Source organism: Peromyscus californicus, unplaced genomic scaffold (genome assembly GCF_007827085.1).
Source record: "Peromyscus californicus insignis strain IS unplaced genomic scaffold, ASM782708v3 Scaffold_19__1_contigs__length_69161282, whole genome shotgun sequence".
In the NCBI taxonomy this organism is placed as follows: domain Eukaryota; kingdom Metazoa; phylum Chordata; class Mammalia; order Rodentia; family Cricetidae; genus Peromyscus; species Peromyscus californicus.
The window spans coordinates 28,348,225-28,375,783 of record NW_026294491.1 but is presented as its reverse complement, the minus strand read 5'-3'; the positions used below and the strand labels follow the sequence as shown (position 1 = coordinate 28,375,783).

At 41.2% G+C, this 27,559-nt stretch overlaps 1 protein-coding gene across 1 annotated transcript; it reads left to right on the top strand.

The window, feature by feature from the left end:
• Window positions 1-26,320, top strand: LOC128114651 (ribosomal protein S6 kinase 2 alpha-like). Its single transcript, XM_052744816.1, has 4 exons — window positions 1-32; window positions 119-249; window positions 17,604-18,731; window positions 25,149-26,320. Exons 1-4 carry the CDS (start codon window positions 1-3, stop codon window positions 26,318-26,320), a joined length of 2,463 nt encoding a protein of 820 aa, XP_052600776.1.
• Window positions 26,321-27,559: the final 1,239 nt, after the last annotated feature.

Genomic DNA, 27,559 nt, shown 5'->3' with positions numbered 1-27,559 from the left:
ATGGAGCTGCAGATGTCAGCCAGGGAGCACTGGTGAGTGTGGTGTCTACATGGTTTTCTAGAGAACCTTCCATGTAGGATGCAGCTCTCTTACTCATAGAGGTCTCCCTACATGACAGGAAACCCAGGAGCCTCATCTGTGTACATTATGGACCTGATGGTAATTTTGAGTACATGAAGTATCTCTTTGTGGAAGAAAATGAGATTCTGAAGCCTTGCCTTCATGTAGTGCCATCCCAAGTGAAGATAGGTAAGGCATCATGTGGTTTGTGCCAGCTTTTCCTCCACAGAGGGAAAGATATCATTGCCTTGCTTTGCTGAAGAGTAATGGGAAACTGAGTGGCTGCAGACCTGTGCATAGAGAGGACCTAGTCTGCTGTAGCTGACAGCAAGAATCCATTCTGACCATCTGATGTCATATCATTATGAAACATGGGTCCCAGTCGGGAAGTGGCCAAATCCTCTTCTTAGCACAAGCCAAGAATTTTTTTCAATCCCCATACTACTAGACACACACACACACACACACACACACACACACACACACACACACACACACACACACATTTTTCCTAGCTTGCAGGTTCTCATGAGTCCTACAGACTCCACAGCATAAAAAAAAATCACACAATGATGCCATTTGTTCCTACTTATTGTACAGAGCTGCAACAGGGGATTGATCACTTAGAATCAATGAGCCATCTGTTCTGCATACTAGAATAGGCACATAGAAAATGTGTTGAGATATACCATGAAACCTGTCCCCATCCCCATGCCCCATCATATGGCAAAGGAGGAATGCCCTAGCCAACATGCTTGTCAAACGGACTTGAGTTGTTCAGATCCCCTGAGACCACATTAAATTCCGCATGGTAGTTTGGTGTGCCTAAAATCCCACCTCTGTGGAGATGGACACAGAACCCTCATGCTCTCTGTGCAGATAGTACTAATGGACAAGCCCTAGGTCCCAAGAGAGACTGTGTCAAAAAATAGTGACAGAGGAAGACTCTTGATGCTGACCTCTGTTCTACTCACATTTAACAATTACTTGCAAGTGCTTTTGAATACAAATGAACTCAAACACCTGAACCAAGGAAGACACACACAACACACACACAAAAAAAAAACCACTATACACACACAAAAGGCCACACACATGCCCATACAGGCAGGGGATATGGAGATGGACAAAAATCTTATCTGCTCTAATTTTATCTTTTAGATATGATCTTCCTTACAATGTTGGGAACTAGTTTGTCACCTTCAATAACTGGGACTTGTCCCATTGCACTCTGGTGGAAGACTCTGGAAAAACTGTGATTTATTTGATTCTCATCCCTTTAGATGTGTCTGCAAAAGAGTACTGCCTGAGGCCACTCAGAACAGCACCCCCTGTGCCACACATCCTCATGCAAACTGCAGAAATTCCTTCAGAGCCTCTGGAAAGGAGTTCCATGTCCTTGAATATGACTGACAGGGAACAATGGATGTGGGAGTGGAGTTGATGCTGCAGTCTTACAATGTTCTATTCATTCTGATTTGGGTGTTTTGTGTATTTTGTTTTTCTTTTTTTCAGTATTTGTTTTTATATATCTCTAAGAAAACTTTTTACTTGTATACCTTAGAAATACTCAAGAATGTTCAGTTAAAGTAGACAAAGTAGCATTTCATATGACTGTGGAGACCCAAATTACTCAGGGTCAGAGAATCTGAGCTTGCTTTACCCATCGGGGCTGTTAAGGGGATGATTTGACCATGAGTGTGGTTACCAGGTGTTTGGAAGGGTCTACACTTGGCTGGGCGGTGTGCTTTGATCTAGCAAGGGGAAGGTCTTTTGCCCCACCCCTTGTCATTGTAATAAAAAGCCCTTTTGAATAAATGGAAGAGGTCATTGGATATTGAGCCAGGTCCTCCTGAAGCTATCCTGTGTTTCTGTCTTTCTCCTCTTTGCTATCTTTCTATCTAATATTTTCTTATCCCTCTCTCCTCCTCATAAGAACCCTTGAAAAGGTGGGAGCTGGTCTCCCACATATGACTTTCCACATATATGATTTTGCCTCTCTTGTTAATGTGTATATAAATATTTGGATACCCAGATATATGTATAAAAGCCTCATGTGGAATTTAAGTGCAAAATGAATAGCCTGTTTGCTCTGCTCCTGGCTTGTCTCAGTCTATCATGGTCACTGAACTATGGTTAAACATGTGGAATTGTAGAAAAGTCCGGCAGTCAAAATGTTTCTTTGTGCATCTAAATAATAGGGCACTAACCACAGATTGTTCTCCTCTGACTTTTCTCTTTCAACTGTTTTATATGTGCATGATGGTAAGACTGGGACCCAGCGTGTGTATATGTATGTTTGTGCAAATGTGAGTATGTGAGAGTGAGGCACATGCATGTTTCTCTATGTATGAGTGATAATATATGTTTGTATGTCTGTGGGAACTAGCATGTGTGTATGTGGTTCCATGTGCACAGATAGAAGGCTCAGTTGTCCTTATCCTCTACAATGTGCCAGAGGCACTAACAGTGCAAGGGACGTGCTGCTGCATGAATCACTCTGTGCATGGAATTTCCATGCTAATGGCGCACAGATAGTATTTACTTATCTGTGCAATAATCAGCCAGGAGATGCCCCAGGATCCTTGTGCTGTCACTGCCTCACACTGTCTTTGGATTAGGCAGGAGGCTAACTCCTGGATGAACTGCCAAACTCTACCCTGATATGGGATGTGAGGATACTTTCTGGGCTTGCCCTGGGACCTAATACAGAAACACAAGGGGTGTGCAAATGGTTGATGGTCAATATATAAACAAGGGGATGGTGTATCCCTACACAGCAATGGCGGGATGCAAAGATTACAGTCGTACATGAAAGACTCTCTACAGTAGGGTAAGGACCATTGGACAATAACATGAACAACTCAAATCTCCCAGGGAATTCCTGGACAGAAGACCATGTGAAGAATGTTGCTATGATTTACTTCAAAAGAAGCTTTGCTTCTGGCTTTTTTAAATCCGTAGGCATATTTTTATCTATCAGACTGGACTGGGGTCATAGTAAATTTGGCTTTGAGAAGAAGCACAGTCCTAGCCTGGTTGTGCCTATGCTGAGGGAGGCACAGGAAAGGGACAGGAGTTACAGGAGCCCACTTTGCTAAGCCCACTTGTTTTGTAAACAGTGTACTCTATATTCCTTGTTTGCTCACATTAACTTTGCTCTACAGTGCTCCGTCTGATGTTCTGTTTCAGGAGCACAAACCCCCACTGCCGATGGCAGACAGCAAAGGAAACTGGAGACCTTCCCATTGCAAAGTGCACTATCGCAGAGCCTCCAAATCCTCCCTGCCCCCAGAGGGCCCTGCATTCTTGGAGGCAAAATGGGAATCTCTTCATTTGTTGTTCCCTTTCCTTGGATATCAGTTTGAACATCTATGCTCTCTGAAGGTCTTGGCACTCCCCAGGTAGTACTACTCTGCAAAGACAGACAGAAGTTACTTCTGCCATTGGAGATATTCTGTCTGCCCTATATCCTGGAGTAGTCACCATCTCTCTGCTTTCCCCAAAGGCCCACAGTACAGAATCTCCACGAGATACCCAATGTACTCCCATGAACCATGTGATACCGACTACAAAGGAAGCCTGGGCACTGGGAGGCTTGAGGATCTATTGAAGAGCAGAGTGACTGTGAAAGGGTGAGGCTCTTATTGGGCTGGGGCTTCTGGCTTCTTTTGGAGTAGGAACATAAGGATAGAAAAGTTAAAGAAAGGGTATGTAGGATAGATATGGGAAAATGCAATTTAAGAAAGGGCAAGAGCAGATAATATACAGGGGTCCAGTCATTACTCATGGAATTGGCCTGTGGCAGAGTTTCACTGGGACTGACCCCAACACACATAGACATTCATCTCACTCCAGAAACAGAAACCACAGTAGACAAAAAGATCCATGAACCAATGTCTAGTATCAATGACTTTTCTGGGGATTATTGAGCCTATGGATGGGGGTGTACAATGAGCAAGGATAAGTCAACAGCAGCTGGATCACTAAAGAGTCCATGCCACCTTGTGCAAAAATCTAGAAAACTTCAGCTCTGACACTTACTAAGCAGTTTGCAGGCAGCTCCACATTCAGAATGTTTGTTTCTTTCTTTCCTGCAGTTTGCTGGGCATTCGCTATCTCAGTAAGTTATTATTACTTGTTATACTGCTGCCTAGAAGACCTGGAGTTTTAATTTTCTGCTTTTAAAGACATGTGAGCATTTCTTTACCAGCTGAGTTCAAAATCTCCCTTTTCTCAAGCGAAGCATCTGTTTCATTTTGTTAAGTGTCTTACATTTCTGAGGAAGAAGAAAATGTCATACTACACATCCACTGTAGTCTTGAGGACAAATGGCATCAGCAGGCAGGTATGTGCATCTCTAAGGAGGCAGACACAGTCAGGGAAGCAGGTGGCTTCAGTGAAGATACTGAATAGGCAGGATGTCAGCTATAAAGGCAACTGGTTTCCAGTTCTACTAGGCCCAAGGCACTTGGCTTATGGTAGATGAGTACCCTCAACACCACTGACCCTAAGGAAGCGGTTAGTGTGTGATCAGAAACTCCAGATGCCTGAGTCAGGGCCCAACAACTGCACTGGATCAAATCTCAAGGCAAGGACAATGACATTGAGTAGTAAGAAACCCCTGAGCTCAATTCCTAGGTGCAGAGAATATTCTAGGCCATGAAGATATGTAATCCCCTTCTCTGCTCTTGACTGATGCATTCATGGCACAACTACTGGGACCTGTCAACAAGTGACAGGGGTGGAGACTTGTTAACAAGAAAGGCCAGTTGACATCTGTTGAGACCCCAGGTCTGCAAAATCGAAAATGAAGAACTATGTCCCCTTAAGTCTCCTGTCTTTCGGTCACCTGGTCCTGCTGTGGGATGTTCTGTATGGCAAATGTGTTGCTCTGATTGGTTAGTAAATAAAACACTGATTGGCCAGTAGCCAGGCAAGAGGAAGTATAGGCGGGACAAGGAGGAGAAGAATTCTGGGAAGTAGAAGGCTGGGTCAGAGAGACTGCCAGCCTCTGCCATGACAAGCAGCATGTGAGGATGCTGGTAAGCCACGAGCCACGTGGCAAGGTATAAATTTATAGAAATGGATTAATTTAAGATGTAAGAACTAGATAGCTAGAAGCCTGAGCCATTAGGCCAAACAGTTTAAACAATATAAGTCTCTGTGTTTACCTGGTTGGATCTGAGCGGCTGTGGGACTGGCGGGTGAGAGAGATTTGTCCTGACTGTGGGCCAGGCAGGAAAACTCTAACTACATGGTCCTACAGTATTTTCTAAAACAATAGATTAGGCATCTGTATTAAGCCCTATCTGTGGATAAGGAGGATCTTACAAATACCAGCAGGCACCAGGCAGGGTTCTTCAGAACATTGCTAACAATGACAACAGGGAAATGCATTTAGGCAGAGGCTGCAAGGAAAAATCCAGTTTAGGATGGAGATTATGCAAGTCCTGCAAGCTGAACCCTGAAGAGTTAACAAACGTACTGCAGTCAAATCACCAGGGCCTTGGTTGTGCCATCAATTTTCTATTTAGGGGTCTCAGGTCTCACTAGGACATACCATCCATATGTACAACACTGAAGTTTATATTTATATCAAGAACTCTTATAGACAGCATAAATAAGAAAAACAAGAAAACTTTCTGGGACATTTACACAAAAGATCTGATAACAAAGAGCTAATATGAGAGCAGAAAGAAGGCCATGATGGGGACACCTGGAATAACAGTGCCAAATGCACATAAGTGCGCGCAAACACACCACACACACACACACACACACACACACACACACACACACACACACATCTGATCAAAATATCTCACAAAATCCATGAAAAATTAGGGATGAAAACTTTCAGGAACATATTGTAGGAGACACCAAATATAATAAGAAGTTAGCATGAAGAGGACTCCTCAGTTAACACTAGTAAAGGTGTCCACCTAGGAATGTTCATCAAACAATACCAAACCACAAACCAACAAAAACTCAATGAAATAGTCAAAATGATGATAGATGGATTGAGCCAAGTTCATGTGACAATCACACTACTCATCCAGCGTGTTATGGTTCCTAACTCTGCTACCAAAGCCAAAGACACACACAGACACCACACTCAGACACATACATTGGCACACACACAATGACACATTCACTGAATGTCTCTTAGCAATTGTACCCATGAGATTCTATGAAGTAGAACATGAAAAACAAAGTGTTCATATGTGCCTCCAAGACAAATCTAGATGTAGCATGAATCTTAAATGGTCTTATTAATAAAAACAAACCCAGAGCCAGTGATTGGGGTGAATGCTGGAAGATCAGAGAAACAGAACAACCCACAGCTTCCTCACCTCGCCAATTCCTCAGCTGATCCTGTTTCCTCAGACTGGAAACCTCTGAGTCCTCATCCAAACGGATCTCAGCTGAACTGCTGCTAACAGCCTAAAAGCTTAACCAGCCAAAAGCTTCTAGTTTCTGGTACTTTATGCTTCCTGCCATCACTTCCTGGGATTAAAGGCATGTGTCACCATGCCTGGCTGTTTCCAGTGTGACATTGATCCGTCTGGATCTCTGCCATCCAAATGTTAGCATTAAAGGTGTGTGTGCCACCATTTTATGGCCTCTATATCTGTCTAGTGGTTGTTCTGTTCTCTGACCTCAGATAAGTTTATTAGGGTGCACAATATTTTGGGGAACACAGTATCACCTCATTTCCCCATTTGATGGTATATATTGTATATACTTATTGGATATAGTTTTTCTTGTATTAGTTATAAGCTTTTTTAATTTTAGACAAAAAAGTTATAGTTAGTTGAAAATTAATAGTTATAGTTATAGTTTTCTTTGTTAAGAATTTCAGAAAAACTCACTAAAGAGGTGTAAGTGTATAAATTTGAAAGACATTATAAAATAGTTCTATTAGTAATATAAGTTAGGATAGAAAGTGAATCAGGTGCATTTTGGACTTACCAAAATAGGATAGATAATGGAATTATCTTCTCTGAGTTTGTCAAATGCAAATGGACTAGACATTGTTTAAGTATTTATTACTTGTATATATTGTATATAGTTATTGTACTTATTGTATATAGTTTTTCTTATAACTTTTTTCCTATTTTCTTTTTATTGAATGGAAGGGGGAAATATGGTGATATTTTATTTGTGCTGAAATGTGATTTTATTTGTATGTTAATAAATAAAGTTGCCTGGGGATCAGAGCTAATAGCAAGCCATTTAGCAGAAGTCTGGCAGGGGTAGTACATGCCCTTAATCCGAACACATGGCAGGCAGAATCTCTGTGTGTTCAAGGACACAGCGAGCATGCTGACCCACACCTTTAATCCCAGTACCAACCATAGAGACCTGGAGGTCTGTATAGACAGGCAGTGATGAGAAAGTCATGTGGTTGGGTTTAAAGCCAATGAGAAGGCAGAACAGAAAGGCAAAAAAAAAAGATGGGACACAGGAAGAAGGTCTCTCTCTGAGGGGAAGGACAGCAGAGACTGGTAAGCTAAAGGCTTCACTAGTGTTCTGATCTTTCAGGCTTTCAACTCTGCATTTGGCTCTGTGTTTCTTATTTAATAAGACCGTTTAGAATTTCATCTATATTTGGATGTACGTGCATGGTTCCAAGAGACAGACATTTATCAGACTGTGATTGCTCCAAACTGCAGTGGAGGCACACACACACACACACACACACACACACACACACACACACACACACACAAAATGTCTAGAGGGAACTATGACCACGCCTAACAGTGACTTTGAAATCTTCAAAAGGATGATGGGACCCCACAAAGATAGTCCACATGGACTATGGTAAAGCCATTAAGCAGATTAACACCACGGAAAGATCAGCTTTGGACTACAAACTGCTCAGGACAATTTCCAGATGGCTAGCTGAGATGATCCAGATTCACAGACTACTTGAGCAAGGACTTGAGACAAGCCCTGCACTTTCTCATTATGCAGATACTGGACAAATGATACAACTAACTCTCTCAGGACTTGACAATTAACCCCAAAATTGTCTTTTCAGGATTCCCTAAAGATGACTTTGCCTCCAAAAAGCAGGAGATAATTTTAAGAAAACGACGTCCATATTCCCAAGAGGTGGGGTGTGTGTTGTTTGGTCGTTCAATGGCTTATGGATATCGTCATTGTTTACTATGGTTGGTTACAAGTTATTGTTAGTGGTCAAAAAAAGGTAAACAAAGGAAATTAGATACAACATTCTTGTTTTAAAAAAAGAAAAAGAAAAAAGTATATAGAAAAGGGTAGATGATTGAATTGAAAAAAGGGAAGATATAGAAATGATAAGATAAAAGGTAGATTTTCAGATCTACTCAAAAAAAGACTATGGATATGATAAGATAAAAAGGGAGATTTCGAATCTACTTTTAAAAAGGAACTACTTGTTTTAAATAGAATAAGTAATGAAAATTCCTATCTGAATTTGTCAAATGATAATTGACTGGACATTATTAATATATATAATAGAGTTTTTGTGTGAATCTGTCAAACTTTAGTGGTCTAGACATTGTTAATGTAATTCTTGACTGTATATATAGTATATACTTATTGGATATAGTTTTTCTTGTATTAGTTATAATCTTTTTTAATTTTAGACAAAAAAGGGGAAATGTGGTGATATTGTGTTCCCCAGAATATTGTGCACCCTAATAAACTTATCTGGGGTCAGAGAACAGAACAGCCACTAGATATAGAGGCCATAAAATGGTGGCACACACACCTTTAATCCTAGCATTCCAAAGGCAGAAATCCATCTGGAGCTCTGTGAGTTCAAAGCCATACTGGAAATAGCCAGGCATGGTGACACATGCCTTCAATCCCAGGAAGTGACAGCAGGAAGCATAAAGGTATATAAGGCATGAGTACCAGAAATTAGAAGCTTTTGGCTAGTTAAGCTTTTAGGCTTTTAGCAGCAGTTCAGCTGAGATCCATTTGGATGAGGACTCAGAGGTTTCCAGTCTGAGGAAACAGGATCAGCTCAGGAATTAGTGAGGTGAGGAAGCTGTGGGTTGTTCTATTTCTCTGATCTTCCAGTATTCACCCCAAAAACAAACCTGGCTCCTGGTTTGTTTTTATTAATAAGACCGTCTAACAATTCATGCTACATCCAAATCTAAGCTAAGTGATGCTTCTCAAAACATCTCAATTGGGAAGCCACTCAAACACCCATTAGGTGAGCCACTGATGATTCTGTTCATACTAATCAAGATGGTGCTCTAAAGCCAATGCATACCACAGGGTAAAGGAATCTACACAAAGATGCAGTCTAGAGAGATGGATCAGGTATACAATCATGAGTCCCTGAGTTTGGATCATCTGTACCCACTTAGAAAGCTAGGCATGGTGGCAGGTATTTGTAGCCCAAAGATTAGTGGGCACAGAGACTGGAGCACCACAGTGATTCTCAGCCACCAAGTTTATGCATAATGATATCCTCCAGGTTATGTGAAATTCTCAATCTCAAAATGTAGGTGAAAAGTAATAGAGGAGGACACTGGACATCACAGAACTCTGTCTTCATTATACACTCAAGGGTGTGCCACACCTGTCCTGAAAGGCCCACCAAAAACACACATATGCTGGGGGAGGGAAGAACTAATAGAATATATTGTATGAAAATATCTATTTTAACTAAAAAAAAAAAAACACGTTCCATTTCCTAGAATTTAAAAGTTTACAAATAATCGTAATATGTTATATTACATCATACTAGTGTATTTGAGACACATATTCACCTCTGTTCTTTTACTTGCAAAGAAAGATAAAATAGTTTGGGTAAAACATTTGTTAAATGATTACTTTGTTTACTAAAGGGGGAAACGGGCAACTCCCAAAAGTATGGTTAAAACAATCTGCTTTTGATGTCTCATTAGCCCTAATGAGAAACTTTTAAAAAAAATAAAACAATTTCAAGGTTTCTTTTCTGTTTTAAGTCTTTAATACAGTTTTTAATATTATTATGTATTTTTTGAGATCATGACAATTATGTAAATTTTCCCCTACCTCCATGTTTTCTCTAGGAAATATTTCACCAAAAAAACAACATGGTTTTGGAAGTAGTTTGAAATATTCAAGACTTATCAGTGTATCAACGAGACCCCAAACATCACTGAGCATGATTTCTTTCTGAGAAATAACACTATCCCAAAACTGGAATGTAAATTTCACATCTAAGAGTCAAAGACTCTGGTCAGGATAAAGTTTAAACACTTGTCATCAAATCTCACAGCCTGAGTTCAGTTCCCAGAACCCCATGGCAGAAGGAGAAAACTGACACTGGCAAGTTGTCCTCTGACCTCCACACATGTGTCCTGGCATGAGTGCACTCATACATGCGTAAGCCCACAAAAATTTAAATTAAAAAAAATCCCTAGAATGTAGAGATTGAACCTGTTGAACACAACTACATAGTCTAATAAATATAGAAGCATTGAATAAAACAATAAAAGAAAAAAACTTTAAACCAAGTCATATTAGATGGAAGAAAATTCCATTCCAGTGAATCTTCTCATTGAAAGTTTTGCCCAAGTGTATATATCTGATGTTTATCTATTCTCTTACAATCTGGCATATTAAGGCTTATAAATTTATATATATTTTATTTTGTTTATTAAAAAGAGCCTATCCTTAATACCTTGCTTTATAAATTCTCTGAATAAATAACCATCTCATAGACCTCTCATTTCTCTGGGGTTTTTTTTTTTTTTGAATGATTACTATTTACTCCATAACCACAACTCTGTGATTTAATTGTTCCCCTAGCAGTATGGGAAGTCTGTGCACATGAGTTTCAAACAATGCCTGTGCTGTACATGGCATGACAGGGCATGTGTCCTGCATAGAGGGTTGTGCCTGCTTCCCAGCCTACTCCAGTGTTGGAGATCTATAGATTTGCAATTGCTATCAAGTTTGCAAAGAGCAACAAATGTCCTTTCAAACAGAAGCCATTAATGTCTAAGTTTTAAAAAAGTATTTTCCATAAATTTCTTTTTATTTGTAATTATGTATCCTCTTATCTGCTTTTAATAGTACTTATTTGCAGGGTTCACAAGTGCTCAAAGATGCTGGAGCAGCAAGCAAGAGGCCTGCAGGGGTCGGTACTAAGTCCTCTGCACTTATGTTATAGTTAAAGCTTAGTGTTTCTGTGGGGTCCTAACAGTGGGAACAGGTGTTTCTGTGACTCCCTTGCCTGCTCTTGGGACTCTCTTCCTCCTATTGGGTTGTCTTGTCCAGCCTTAATACGAGGCCTTTTGTCTTGTCTTATTGTTCAAGGTTTGTCCTGATTGGTTGTTGTCCTTGGAGGCCTGCTCTCTTCTGAAGAGTAAAAGGAGGGGGAGTGGGTCTGGGGGAGAGGGCAGAGAGGGGGCAGCAGGAGGGCGTGTAAGAAGGGGAAACTGTGCTAGGGATGTATTATATGAGGGAAGAAACTATTTTCAATAACAATGATTATAATAATACCTTCTTATTCATATAAATTGCACATTTTTTCCTTTAAAATGATCAACTTCTCACTTGTTTTATTCAACATGAAAGTATTTTCACATAAAATATGCTTATAAAACTCCCTGACTTTGGTTGAGTTTCCTCTTCATTGTCAAGTACATTGAACAGGCTTCCATGGAGAAGCCAAATGCCAAGGAACAGTCCCCCTTACCTCATAAGTCAGGGTCACTTTTTCTGCTCCAGCATATGGTGAGGAGCAGGGCTGAGGAAGCACCAAACCCTGAGACCTATGTTATTTCTACCATGGTACATCATGCCCTTCTCAGACTTTAGGGACAGATTGAGGGAAATGAGGTGTATGGGGCCATGAATTATCCTAACATTACACAGCCTGTCAGTTACAGAAGGAAGACACTCCTGAGTGTTTTCCACCCATTTGCCCTGCCCTTCTCTGCCTGACATTTAGCAGCAGGCCCTCCCTGAAAGTCTACTAAAACATTCAACTGACTATAAACAGCTTGACGAAAAAGATTCACAGTTTCTCACTGTGTGATTTGTCTTATTCCTATTGTTTATGTGCTTTTTTTTGGTAATGCCAGGGGGCTTAAGGGAAGGGAGCAGGTGGACACCTCCCACATAAACACACGAACTATCCAGACAAATTCACACATAGAAAAATCAAAATATGTACTAATACACTCTCATTGTAAAGTGGTACTTCACTATTGGAAATTACTATTACAGGATTCATCTGCAAGAATACTAAAACATAAGAAATTCATATTTAATCATGATCTTCCATCTTTTTAATAATTCTCACATTTGCTATATGTTGCTTACACCATGCATATCTATCTAGAGAGTAAACTCCTGTAGCAAATAATAATAACATTCCTATTAGGAACAAAGTTAAATAACACCATGTTTTTAAAATATCAAATCGCTCTACTGCAATCCTAGTATTCACCTATCAGTCTCGACCCAACAATGTCACAGACTTACAAATTTTCCTTATGAACATACATGTAAAAACTCCCAATAAAATACTTACAAATCAAAACCAAGAACACATGACAAAGATAATCCACTGTGATCATGTAGGCTGTATCCCAGAGATGGATGGATGGATCAAGACACGTAAATCAATAAATATGACCCACCATACAAACAAATTAAAAGATAAAACCACACCATCATCTCAGTAGATGCAAAAAAGATCTTTGACAAAATCCAACACCTCTTTGTGATAAAAGTCCTGGAGAGATGAAGGGTACATGGGACATACCTAAATAGATTAAAGACAGGCTACAACAAGTAAAAAACCAACATCAACTTAAATGGAGAGAAATTCAAAACAATTCTACTAAAATGAGTAATAAGACAAGGTTTTCCATTCTCTCCACACCTCTTCAATATAGTACTTGAAGTCTTAGAGCAATAAGACAACTGAAGGAGATCAAGGGGATAAAAACTGGGAAGGAATAGGTGAAAGTACATTTATTTGAGAGGATGTCATAGTATACATATGTGACCATAAAATTCCCCTGGGAAACTCCTACAGCTGTTGCATGAATTGTTAGAAGGTCTTATTAATAAAATCAAACCTGAGGCCAGTTTTTGGGGTGAAGCTGGAAGATCAGAGAGACAGAACAAGCCACAGCTAACCTCACCTGGCCAACTTCTCAGCTGATCTTGCTTCCTCAGACTGGAAGCCTCTGTGTCCTCATATCCGAACGGCTCTAGCTGAACTGTGCTGCTCAAAACCTAAAAGCTTAACCAGCCAAAATGCTTAACCAGCCAAATGCTTCTAGTTTCTGGCCCTCATGCCTTATATACCTTTCTGCTTTCTACCACCACTCCTTGGGATTAAAGCTTTGCTTTCTGGGATTAAAGGCGTGAGTCACCATGCCTGGCTGTTTCCAATGTGGCCTTGAACTCACAGAGATCCCAGAATGATTTCTGCCTCTGGAATGCTAGGATTAAAGGTGTGAGTGCCACCATTTTCTAGCCTCTGTATCTAGTGGCTGTCTGTTCTCTGACCGCAGATAAATTTATTAGGGTGCACAATATTTTGGGGAATAAAATATCACCACATACAGCTGATAAACACTTTCAGCAAAGAAGCTGTATACAAATTAACTTACAAAAATCAGTATCCCTCCTAAATAAAATTGCAAAACCAAATGAAAAGCAATACCATACCAACAGCTTCAAATAATATAAAGTATCTTGGGGAAACACTGAAAGCAACTGAAAGACAAGTATTATATTAAAAAAAAACAACTTTAGGCCGGGCGGTGGTGGCGCACGCCTTTAATCCCAGCACTCGGGAGGCAGAGCCAGGTGGATCTCTGTGAGTTCGAGGCCAGCCTGGGCTACCAAGTGAGTTCCAGGAAAGGCGCAAAACTACAGAGAAACCCTGTCTCGGAAAAAAAACAAAACAAAACAAAAAAAAAAAAAAAACTTTAAGACATTGAAGAAGATATCAGAAGATGGAAAGATTTCCCATGCCCAAGGATCAGTATGATTAATATAGTAAAATTAGTCATCCTATCAAAAACAATTTGTAAACTCAATATAAATCCAATGTAAAGTCCGAAACAATTTTTCACAGATCTTGAAAGGACAATTTTCAGCTTCATATGGAAACACGAAAAAACTAGGATTGCTGAAAGAATCCTGAGTTATAAAATAACTGTGAGAGCTATCACTATGTTTTATTTCAAGTTGTATTACAGGGTTATAGTCATAAAAAGAGCATAGCATGTTATGAACCCCAGATGACATGTGCTGATCAATGTAATCAAACTGAAGACCAAGACACAAAGCCACACACCTATGGACACCAGATTTTTGAGAGAGAAACCAGAAACACACACTGGAAATCAGACATCTTTAACTAATGCTACTGGTCAAACTGGATGGCTACATGTAGACAAATCCAAATAGATGCATATTGATCACCCAGCACAAAACTCAACTGGAAATAGACAAAAGATCTACCATAGAAACAGATAAAAGGAAACTGATAGAAGAAAAAATGGAGAATAGCCTTGGACTCATTGGCACAGGAAAACTTTCTGAAGAGAACCCTGTTAGTACACATACTAAGATCAACAATTAGTAAATTGACCTCATGAAACTGAGAAGCTTCTGCACAGCAAAGGACACTGTCCTTAAAAGACTTAGCCTACAGAATGGGGTAAGATTTTCACTAACTACTCATCCAACAGAGGGATAATATTCACAATTTATAAAGAACTCATTAATTAGATATTTTTTAAAAAATGAATAATCCACCTAAAAATGAGTACAACCTAAACAGAATTTTTAAAAGAGAAAACTTAAATGAATATGAAACACTTAAAGAAATGTTCTAAAGTCCTGCATGACTGGTACAGGCCCCAAGGAGGCTGACCAACTCTGGTGCCATCGGTGCCCAGATCCAGTGCTTTGAATCCATGCACACCAACAACTACTCCATCCACAAGCTACTGGAGAACATGGAGGAGCTGGTCCTGCAGAACTAGATGTCAATTCTAAATAGTGCAGGTCCCGGTCCTCTGGCAGCCCCTAACTTGGGGCTAATGTAGCTGTGTCAGCACTGCTTGCCCTGCTGGGAGACCCCCCTGGTGGTAGCAGGGGTGGGGGTGGGGAGGACAGTGGTGCTGCCTGCAGGCGACAAGCATAAAGGTAGAGCCTGGCAAGCCTTGAGGAGGCCAACATCAAGGTGAGGAGGACAACATCAAGGAAAGAGAGGTAGGTAGCAGCCTGGAATTAACAAGGAACTTTCCACCCCAACCCACCACCCCCCAACCCAAAGCCCTGCCTGACCACAAGTTCAGACTGAGTCTGGGCAACAGCAGGATATCTGAGATGAGTCCAAATGGTGATCCAGTATAGGCAAATTAATACAAAACACAGAGCCAGAAATTGGGGTTAAAACTGAGAGATCAGAGGAAAATAACAAGCCATAAGCCAACCTCACCTCAAATACCCTCTGCTTCCAAAGAGACCACTTCCTGTATACACACACCTATATTCCTTTTTCTTCTGCTAACTCATTTCCTCCCTCTGCCCAGATACATCACTTCCTCTTCATGCCCAGCTCTGTCACTTTCTGTCTGTCTGTACAGACCTCCAGACCTTTATGGTTCAATAGTGTTGGAAATTAAGGCATGTGCAGCCACTTCTGGCTCTGTTCCCAGTGTGGCCTTGAACTCACAGTGATCCAGACTGATCCCTGCATCCTTAGTGATAGGATTAAATCATGTGCTATCATTCCCTGAATTCTGTCTAATATAGTGGCTGGCTTTTTCCTCTGATCCTCAGATAAAATTTATTGGGGGACACAGATAAAATATCACCACAGTCCAGTATTTATGGTAAAAAAAAAAAAAAAAAGAAAACCAGAAAATACCAGGTAGTGGTGGATCTGGGCTTTAATCCCAACATTCTCAAGGCAGAGGCAGGCAGATCTCTGTGGAGATCAAGGGCAACCTGGTTTACAAATAGAGTTCCAGGATAACCAGAGCTGAAACCCTGTCTCAAAAAAAAACAAGGTTAAATAAGAAAACAGACCAATGACTATTTAAAATGAATATTTGCATGTAAAGCTGATTGGGCACAATAATATGCAATGTGACACACTGCAGTTTTCCAATGTCCTTAAGGTCTGAGTGCAAAGGTGAAAGCCTAAAATCTTCAAATTAAATCAGGAAGCAGAGAGAGCTAATGGAGTAGGCTAGGCTAGTTAATGTCCTTAATCTCAAGGACAATCCCTAGGATGGACTTCTGCCACTGTGATGGCTATTTTTGGTTGTCAACTTGACTGCATCTGGAATGAACTACAATCCAGAAATGGAGGACACACCTGTGAGAGATTATTTTTTGCTTGGTTTATTCTAGATCAAGAGCAGAGAAACACACATTTAATGAGGATCTCTAGGTGTTAAGACACACACCTTTAATCCAGATCTTGAGGCAAGAAGACACACCTTTAATTCTGGCCACACCTTCTGCAGGAAGAGTATATAAGGACATGGAAGAAGGAGGCCTTTGCTCATTTCTCCCTTGCCCTTGCCTTGTTACCAAGCCCATTTCTTCAGTGAAATTGTTTCTACTTCTTTGGGATTGAGCATACACTGAAGACCAGCCAAGAGATTCAGCTTTGTGGACCAAGCCTCTCCTGGATTCAGAGACTTTCAGTTCACAGTCACCCATTGTCGGATTAGCTGGACTGTAGCCTGTAAGTAACTCCAATAAACTCCAGAGAGAGAGAGAGGGGGGGGGGGGAGGGAGATTGAATCATTGTGTAAGTTACTCTGTTGTTATTGAGAACTCTGACTAATACAATCACCAAGGCTCTGCCACCTGACATTCCCCAAGTAGGCCAAAACTGGTGGTCAAATGCCCAGACTGGAGGGACATTTCTCATGCAAACTACCACAGTGGTTTTGTTAACCTTATCTCAGGCCTTTTGAGCACTTGGTTTCCAGTAGCTAGTGCTGCTTGGAAAGTTTGGAGGCCACAAATGTGAAGGGTTAATTTGTGCCTGTATTGTCCCATTCTTCATAAATTGTTACCCTATTTCATTTTTGAAAATTAAGTCTCTTACTTGCATTTCGATTCTTTTTCCCTGTATTTAAACATATTCTTTTCATATTTTCTAATTTCCTGGCGTCTAGGAGTTGACACAAATGTGAAAGATCCTCAGGACTGTAGTTTGGTTAGGACATAACCTCCTTTTTTTCCCTGTAAGTTTGTATCTTCAATCTCTTGATCAGTTTGGGCCAGGATTTTTCATTTGGATACATTCTTGAAAAATGACCAAGTCATTCTATCTCTGATCTCAGTCTTTTCCTTTGCACATATAAATCAGCAATTCCATCTTTGACCTTTACTATGATTCCTCATCTAGTGCTTGGAGGTTGTGTTCTTCTAGTGTTTCTATGTCCTTGACCTGCATCATTAGATTGTTTGGGATGTCCCACATTCCATGACAGAATTCATAGCACTAAACATCCATTCTGAAATTGCATTTATTTTTGTTTCAGGTATTGTAAGTCCCAGCAATTGCCAACAAGATAAAGTGATTGAAATGGAGTTGAACATCATGGCCAGCCGTTTGGAAGAAAACATCCTTGAAAAGGATTTCAGGATCTTAACATCTCTAGCCTCTGGTGGATTTGGGGAGGTGAAGCTTGCCTGCCACCTTCCTACACATACACAGGTGGCTGTCAAGGTCCTGGAGAAGGAAAAGAATTCCCTGGATCGCATCAACACTGAAGTAGAGATACTTCAATCTGTGGAACACAGAAACATAGTTCATTTCTTTCATGTTATTAACACAAGTACAATAACTTACCTAATCATGGAATATGTTCCAGGAAAGGATCTGTTTGTGTTCCTCGGGGAGAGGCATTTTCTAGTGGAGGATGAGGTTAGACCAATATTCCAACAGGTCGTTTCAGGGGTTCATTTTCTCCACCATAAACAAATTGCCCATCGTGATATTAAATTGGAAAATATCCTTATTGACGAAGCTGGCAATGTCAAGCTTTGTGACTTTGGTATGGCCAGACAGCTGGCAGAGGGGCAGATGTTGGAGGGAGTCTGTGGCTCCTTGCTCTATTTGGCTCCAGAGATTTTGGCAAGGAAACCCTATGATGGATTGGCAGTAGATATGTGGAGCTTGGGAGTCCTCCTATATGTACTGGTCACAGGACAATTTCCATATGACGAAACCACCTTTGAAGGTATGTACAGGGTCATCACCACCACAAAGTATCCCATTCCCTACCACTTGTCAAAACCCTGCATCATTCTCATTGAACAATTACTCAAGGTCCCCAACCAGCACAGAATAACAATATGTCAGCTCCAGGAAAGACCATGGCTGGGCAACATCAAAGAACATGCAGCACCTGCAACTTTGGAAATCCTTCTGAAGGTCATGGAGACCATGTGCACCATGGGCTACACCCCTGAGGAGATTGTATCATCTCTGAAACACAAGCAACCAAATAAATTAACGGCAACCTTCAATATCCTCAAATACAAACTGAGCTGTGGGAACAGCCATCAGCAGAATCAGGATCCCTGCTTAAATGGCAACCCTGTAGGTGCTCTTCGGCCCCTTCTCCCCTTGAAGAGAAGAGCCAGTGAACCTGCCTTTCCAACAAGTATGGGAGATGGGAAGAGATGCAAGATACACCATGCTCAATAGATACTCAAGCCAGGAGAAAAAGCCCTGTTCAGATGAAACTGTCCCACAAGCAGATGTCCCGATGGCTAATGTCATCAACAGTGCTGCAGGACACATTGCAGTCAACAGGAATTCTGTGGAGAACCTGCCTGGTGATCTCTCCTCAGGTGAATCAGCTCCGGATTGAACACACACATGGTTTCTGAACATAGGCTTCTCCACAGAGGAATCATTCATGGGGCCCAACACATCCAATGACCAGCCCCAGGATGAACCTACAACAACTGGATCCATGTCACTCAGGGGCTGGAAGCTGATGAAGAAGAGAATTTCCCAGGCACTGAGAGCACTGTTTTCCTGCTCCATGCCCACTCCATTGTGAGCCCTGAATCCATGTGTAAGCCACAAAGAAATGAGAGGATAGTGCAGTCCACAAGAGACCCAGTTAGTTCTTTGGCCACCAAGATGTTCTCCTCTGTTGTCTCTTGACTATGTTATTTTAATAAATATCCTTTTGTAAATCACAAATATACTATCTCAGAGGGCACCTGCCAGGTATATCTCCCCTACAGTCAAAGCAACACACACACAAACACTCACATGAATGCATGAATACATACAACTTGGTGTCACGGTCTGCTAGGTATACAACCATAAATTCTAAGCCTTCCACATTGCTAATGTTCAGGACCTGCCCAGTACCACACTTTCTATAAACAAAGCCCCAAATATGCATATAGGTCTGTGTACCAGTTCTTGTCGGGTATTCCCTCCCCTACTGCCATAGCAAACCCCTCTCTTCTCTCTCCGTTCTTTCTCTCTCTTTCTCTAGATTCACACACACACACACACACACACACACACACACACACACACACACACACACACACACATCTAGACTACAAGACCCATTAAGCATGCCCGCTTTACAAAGAGATTGCTATACATACTTTAGTTCACAGTCCCTGCTAGAGAACCTCTCTACTATAGTAAAAGACCAACATATGCATACAAGTCTACATGTCAGGTCCTGGTACAGAACCCTTCTCCATCATCTTTAGGCCCCTTTATATACACCAATCAGTTCTTACAACCTAGAGGAAGGATAATCAATGGCCGTGGTTGCGGTGCTGTTTACCTCACGGAAAGGTCACAGTCACAAAAGAACCCAGTGGCAGTTTTTAGAGCTTTATTAGGAGGGAAAAGGGGTGGGGGGAAGGGGACCAGACCTGGTGAGAGAAGAAGATGGTGGAGGGGATGGGAGCAGAGTAGAGCAGGGAAGAGAGAGCGAGAATGGGTTCCATGGCTGGCATTTTTTAAGGCTCAGATTGTGTGAACACTTACGTTGTCGCCAGCGCCCCTAATGACTTAAGACGCAAGACCCCCAGGAGTGAGGGCATGATCCTTACACCTACTATATAAACCCCTGCCTGACCATCATAGACGCCATATTCATACAAGGGAAGTGTCATGTTCTGATTTGTGGGGAATGGCGGGAGGGAAGAGGGGGGTCTTTGATTGTTGTGTAAAATGAACAAAAAATTTTCTTATTAAAAAACAACCTAAGTTAAAAAAAAAAGAAGAAGAATCCAAAGGAATCTGAACAAAATTTAAAAAAAAGATTATCCACCATGATCAAACTGGCTTCATCCCATAGATGTATGGATCATTCAAGACACATCAATCAATAAATATGATCCACAGTACAAATATTAAAACACATAACCACATATTCAACTCATTAGATATAGAAAAGGCCTTGGGAAAAAATCCAATACCCCTTCATGATAAAAGTCCTGAAGAGATTAGAGATACAAGGGCTTTCCTAAACAGAATAAAGACAGGCTACAGCAAGTCGAAAACCAACATCAACTTAAATGGAGAGTAATTCAAAGCAATTCTACTAAAATCAGTAATGAGACAGGTTTTCCACTCTCTCCATCCCTCTTCAATATAGTACTTGATGTCTTAGCTAGAGCAAGAAGACAACTGAAGGAGATCGAGGGGACATAATGGGAAAGGAAGAGGTCAAGGTAGCTTTCTTTGCCAATGATATCATAGTATACATAAGTGGTCATAAAGTTTCCACTCAGAAACTCCTATAGCCGAATCACACATTCAACAAAGAAGCTGCATACAAATTAACTTACAAAACTCAGTAGCCCTCCTATTTAAAATTGAAAAGCCAAATGAGAAAAAAAATCAGGGAAACAATACCATTCGCAACAGCCTCAAATAATATACAGTAACTCTGGGTAAAACTAACAAAGACATGTATGAGTGAAAAAAAGAAAAAGAAGATATCAGAAGATGGAAAATCTCCCATGCTCATGGACCAGTAGGATTAATATAATAAAAAGAGTCATCCTACCAAAACCAATTTACAAACTCAATACAACCCCCACTAAAAGTCCACAGCATTTTTTCACAGATCTTGAAAGGACAATTTTCAGCTTCATATGGAAAAACAAAAAACCTAGGATTGCTAAAAGAATCCTGAGTCATAAAATAACTGTAAGAGATACAACTATTTTTTTATTTTTAGTTGGACTACAGAGTTATAGTCATAAAAACAGCATGGCATGAACCCCAAAAGACATGTGCTGATCCATTTAATCGAATTGAAGATCAAGATACATAGCCACACACCTATGGCAACCAGATTTTTGAGAGAGAAACCAGAAACACACACTGGAAATTAGACAACATCTTTAACTAATGCTACTGGTCAAACTGGATGGCTACATTTAGAAAAATCCAAATAGATGCATATTGATCACCCTGCACAAAACTCAACTGGAAATAGACAAAAGATCTCACCATAGAAAAAGATAAACAGAACCTAATGAAGATAAAATGGAGAATAGCCTTGGACTCATTGGCACAGGAAAACTTTCTGAAGAGAGAACACTGTTAGTACACATACTAAGATCAACAATTAATAAATTGAACTCATGAAACTGAGAAGCTTCTGCACAGCAAAGGACACTGTCCTTCAAAGTGTCAGCCTAAAGAAAAGGATACATTTTCACTGACTACACATCCAACAGAGGGATATATACATACATATATATATATATATATATATATATATATACACAATATATAAAGAAATCAATAACTAGATATCAAAAAACCCGAAAACTCCATCTAAAATGGGGTACACCTAAACAGAATTTTCAAAGGGAGAAACTCAAATGAATGTGAAACACTTAAAAGAATGTTCTGAAGTCCTGCATGAATGATGGGAGTTCTGTAAAACCAATTGCTAAATGGTCTTATTAATAAAAAAAAAAATCCCTGAGCCAGATGTTGTGGTCAAAACTGAGAGATCAGAGAAGACAATGCACATTCTGACTGCTAGAAAATCCTCAGCAAAGAGACAGCTACTTCCTGTATATTCACACCTATATGCCTTTGTGTGCTCTGCCACCTTACTTCCTCACTCCTCCCAGCTACATCACTTCCTCTTTCCACAGAGCTCTATCACTTCCTGTCTGTCTGTACAGACCTCCAGACCTCTTTGGTTAACTACCACTGGGATTAAAGGCGTGAGCCACCACACATGGCTCTGTTCCCAGTGTGGACTTGAACTCACAGAGATCCAGATGATTCTCTGCCTCCTGAATGCAATGATTAAAGGCATGTACTACCACTGCCAATGCCTGACATCTTTGTTTAATATATTGGCTCACTTTTTACTCTAATTCCCAGACAAGCTTTATTGAAGTGCACCAATAAAATATCACCACAAAGTTCTTAGTAGGCTGATCAACTCTGGTGCCATCAGGGCCCAGATCCAGTGCTTTGAGTCCATCAATCCCAACAATTACTCTATCTACAAGCTGCTGGAACACTTGGAGGAGCAGGTCTTGCAGAACCAGTTGTCAACCCTAAATAGCCCAGGACCTAGATGCACCTGCCAGACCCTAACTGGGGATGATGTGCTATGGCAGCACTGCTTGAACTGCTGGGAGAACCACCTGGTGGTAGCAGGGGGTGGGGTAGGACAGTGGCACTTCCTGCAGACTACAAGCATAAAGGTAGAGCCTGGCAAGCCTTGAGGAAGACAACATCAAGGAAAGTTTGTTTAGCAGCCAGGAATTAACAAGGAACTTTCCACCACAGCCCACTAACCACCAACCCAAAGCCCAGCCTGACTACAAGTTCACACTGAGTCTGGGCAACAGCAGGATATCCAAGATGAGTCCAAGAGGTGATCCAGTGTAGGCAAATTAATAAATGGTCTTATTAATACAAAACACAGAGCCAGAAATTGGGGTTAAAGCTGAGAGTTCAGAGGAAAACGACAAGCCGCAAGACAAACTCAACCACCCTCTGCTTCCAAAGAGACCACTTCCTGTATACACACACCTATATTCCTTTTTCTTCTGCTAACTCATTTCCTCCCTCTGCCCAGATACATCACTTCCTCTTCATGCCCAGCTCTGTCACTTTCTGTCTGTCTGTACAGACCTCCAGACCTTTATGGTTCAATAGTGTTGGAAATTAAGGCATGTGCAGCCACTTCTGGCTCTGTTCCCAGTGTGGCCTTGAACTAACAGTGATCCAGACTGATCCCTGCATCCTTAGTGATAGGATTAAATCATGTGCTATCATTCCCTGAATTCTGTCTAATATAGTGGCTGGCTTTTTCCTCTGATCCTCAGATAAAATTTATTGGGGGATACAGATAAAATATCACCACAGTCAAGTATTTATGGTAAAAAAAAAAAAAAAGAAAACCAGAAAATACCAGGTAGTGGTGGATCTGGGCTTTAATCCCAACATTCTCAAGGCAGAGGCAGGCAGATCTCTGTGGAGTTCAAGGGCAACCTGGTTTACAAATAGAGTTCCAGGATAACCAGAGCTGAAACCCTGTCTCAAAAAAAAAACAAGGTTAAATAAGAAAACAGACCAATGACTATTTAAAATGAATATTTGCATGTAAAGCTGATTGGGCACAATAATATGCAATGTGACACACTGCAGTTTTCCAATGTCCTTAAGGTCTGAGTGCAAAGGTGAAAGCCTAAAATCTTCAAATTAAATCAGGAAGCAGAGAGAGCTAATGGAGTAGGCTAGGCTAGTTAATGTCCTTAATCTCAAGGACAATCCCTAGGATGGACTTCTGCCACTGTGATGGCTATTTTTGGTTGTCAACTTGACTGCATCTGGAATGAACTACAATCCAGAAATGGAGGACACACCTGTGAGAGATTATTTTTTGTTTGTTTTATTCTAGATCAAGAGCAGAGAAACACACATTTAATGAGGATCTCTAGGTGTTAAGACACACACCTTTAATCCAGATCTTGATGCAAGAAGACACACCTTTAATTCTGGCCACACCTTCTGCAGGAAGAGTATATAAGGACATGGAAGAAGGAGGCCTTTGCTCATTTCTCCCTTGCCCTTGCCTTGTTACCAAGCCCATTTCTTCAGTGAAATTGTTTCTACTTCTTTGGGATTGAGCATACACTGAAGACCAGCCAAGAGATTCAGCTTTGTGGACCAAGCCTCTCCTGGATTCAGAGACTTTCAGTTCACAGTCACCCATTGTCGGATTAGCTGGACTGTAGCCTGTAAGTAACTCCAATAAACTCCAGAAAGAGAGAGAGAGAGAGGGGGGGGTGGAGATTGAATCATTGTGTAAGTTACTCTGTTGTTATTGAGAACTCTGACTAATACAATCACCAAGGCTCTGCCACCTGACATTCCCCAAGTAGGCCAAAACTGGTGGTCAAATGCCCAGACTGGAGGGACATTTCTCATGCAAACTACCACAGTGGTTTTGTTAACCTTATCTCAGGCCTTTTGAGCACTTGGTTTCCAGTAGCTAGTGCTGCTTGGAAAGTTTGGAGGCCACAAATGTGAAGGGTTAATTTGTGCCTGTATTGTCCCATTCTTCATAAATTGTTACCCTATTTCATTTTTGAAAATTAAGTCTCTTACTTGCATTTCGATTCTTTTTCCCTGTATTTAAACATATTCTTTTCATATTTTCTAATTTCCTGGCGTCTAGGAGTTGACACAAATGTGAAAGATCCTCAGGACTGTAGTTTGGTTAGGACGTAACCTCCTTTTTTTCCCTGTAAGTTTGTATTTTCAATCTCTTGATCAGTTTGGGCCAGGATTTTTCATTTGGATACATTCTTGAAAAATGACCAAGTCATTCTATCTCTGATCTCAGTCTTTTCCTTTGCACATATAAATCAGCAATTCCATCTTTGACCTTTACTATGATTCCTCATCTAGTGCTTGGAGGTTGTGTTCTTCTAGTGTTTCTATGTCCTTGACCTGCATCATTAGATTGTTTGGGATGTCCCACATTCCATGACAGAATTCATAGCACTAAACATCCATTCTGAAATTGCATTTATTTTTGTTTCAGGTATTGTAAGTCCCAGCAATTGCCAACAAGATAAAGTGATTGAAATGGAGTTGAACATCATGGCCAGCCGTTTGGAAGAAAACATCCTTGAAAAGGATTTCAGGATCTTAACATCTCTAGCCTCTGGTGGATTTGGGGAGGTGAAGCTTGCCTGCCACCTTCCTACACATACACAGGTGGCTGTCAAGGTCCTGGAGAAGGAAAAGAATTCCCTGGATCGCATCAACACTGAAGTAGAGATACTTCAATCTGTGGAACACAGAAACATAGTTCATTTCTTTCATGTTATTAACACAAGTACAATAACTTACCTAATCATGGAATATGTTCCAGGAAAGGATCTGTTTGTGTTCCTCGGGGAGAGGCATTTTCTAGTGGAGGATGAGGTTAGACCAATATTCCAACAGGTCGTTTCAGGGGTTCATTTTCTCCACCATAAACAAATTGCCCATCGTGATATTAAATTGGAAAATATCCTTATTGACGAAGCTGGCAATGTCAAGCTTTGTGACTTTGGTATGGCCAGACAGCTGGCAGAGGGGCAGATGTTGGAGGGAGTCTGTGGCTCCTTGCTCTATTTGGCTCCAGAGATTTTGGCAAGGAAACCCTATGATGGATTGGCAGTAGATATGTGGAGCTTGGGAGTCCTCCTATATGTACTGGTCACAGGACAATTTCCATATGACGAAACCACCTTTGAAGGTATGTACAGGGTCATCACCACCACAAAGTATCCCATTCCCTACCACTTGTCAAAACCCTGCATCATTCTCATTGAACAATTACTCAAGGTCCCCAACCAGCACAGAATAACAATATGTCAGCTCCAGGAAAGACCATGGCTGGGCAACATCAAAGAACATGCAGCACCTGCAACTTTGGAAATCCTTCTGAAGGTCATGGAGACCATGTGCACCATGGGCTACACCCCTGAGGAGATTGTATCATCTCTGAAACACAAGCAACCAAATAAATTAACGGCAACCTTCAATATCCTCAAATACAAACTGAGCTGTGGGAACAGCCATCAGCAGAATCAGGATCCCTGCTTAAATGGCAACCCTGTAGGTGCTCTTTGGCCCCTTCTCCCCTTGAAGAGAAGAGCCAGTGAACCTGCCTTTCCAACAAGTATGGGAGATGGGAAGAGACGCAAGATACACCATGCTCAATAGATACTCAAGCCAGGAGAAAAAGCCCTGTTCAGATGAAACTGTCCCACAAGCAGATGTCCCGATGGCTAATGTCATCAACAGTGCTGCAGGACACATTGCAGTCAACAGGAATTCTGTGGAGAACCTGCCTGGTGATCTCTCCTCAGGTGAATCAGCCCCGGATTGAACACACACATGGTTTCTGAACATAGGCTTCTCCACAGAGGAATCATTCATGGGGCCCAACACATCCAATGACCAGCCCCAGGATGAACCTACAACAACTGGATCCATGTCACTCAGGGGCTGGAAGCTGATGAAGAAGAGAATTTCCCAGGCACTGAGAGCACTGTTTTCCTGCTCCATGCCCACTCCATTGTGAGCCCTGAATCCATGTGTAAGCCACAAAGAAATGAGAGGATAGTGCAGTCCACAAGAGACCCAGTTAGTTCTTTGGCCACCAAGATGTTCTCCTCTGTTGTCTCTTGACTATGTTATTTTAATAAATATCCTTTTGTAAATCACAAATATACTATCTCAGAGGGCACCTGCCAGGTATATCTCCCCTACAGTCAAAGCAACACACACACAAACACTCACATGAATGCATGAATACATACAACTTGGTGTCACGGTCTGCTAGGTATACAACCATAAATTCTAAGCCTTCCACATTGCTAATGTTCAGGACCTGCCCAGTACCACACTTTCTATAAACAAAGCCCCAAATATGCATATAGGTCTGTGTACCAGTTCTTGTCGGGTATTCCCTCCCCTACTGCCATAGCAAACCCCTCTCTTCTCTCTCCGTTCTTTCTCTCTCTTTCTCTAGATTCACACACACACACACACACACACACACACACACACACACACACACACACACATCTAGACTACAAGACCCATTAAGCATGCCCGCTTTACAAAGAGATTGCTATACATACTTTAGTTCACAGTCCCTGCTAGAGAACCTCTCTACTATAGTAAAAGACCAACATATGCATACAAGTCTACATGTCAGGTCCTGGTACAGAACCCTTCTCCATCATCTTTAGGCCCCTTTATATACACCAATCAGTTCTTACAACCTAGAGGAAGGATAATCAATGGCCGTGGTTGCGGTGCTGTTTACCTCACGGAAAGGTCACAGTCACAAAAGAACCCAGTGGCAGTTTTTAGAGCTTTATTAGGAGGGAAAAGGGGTGGGGGGAAGGGGACCAGACCTGGTGAGAGAAGAAGATGGTGGAGGGGATGGGAGCA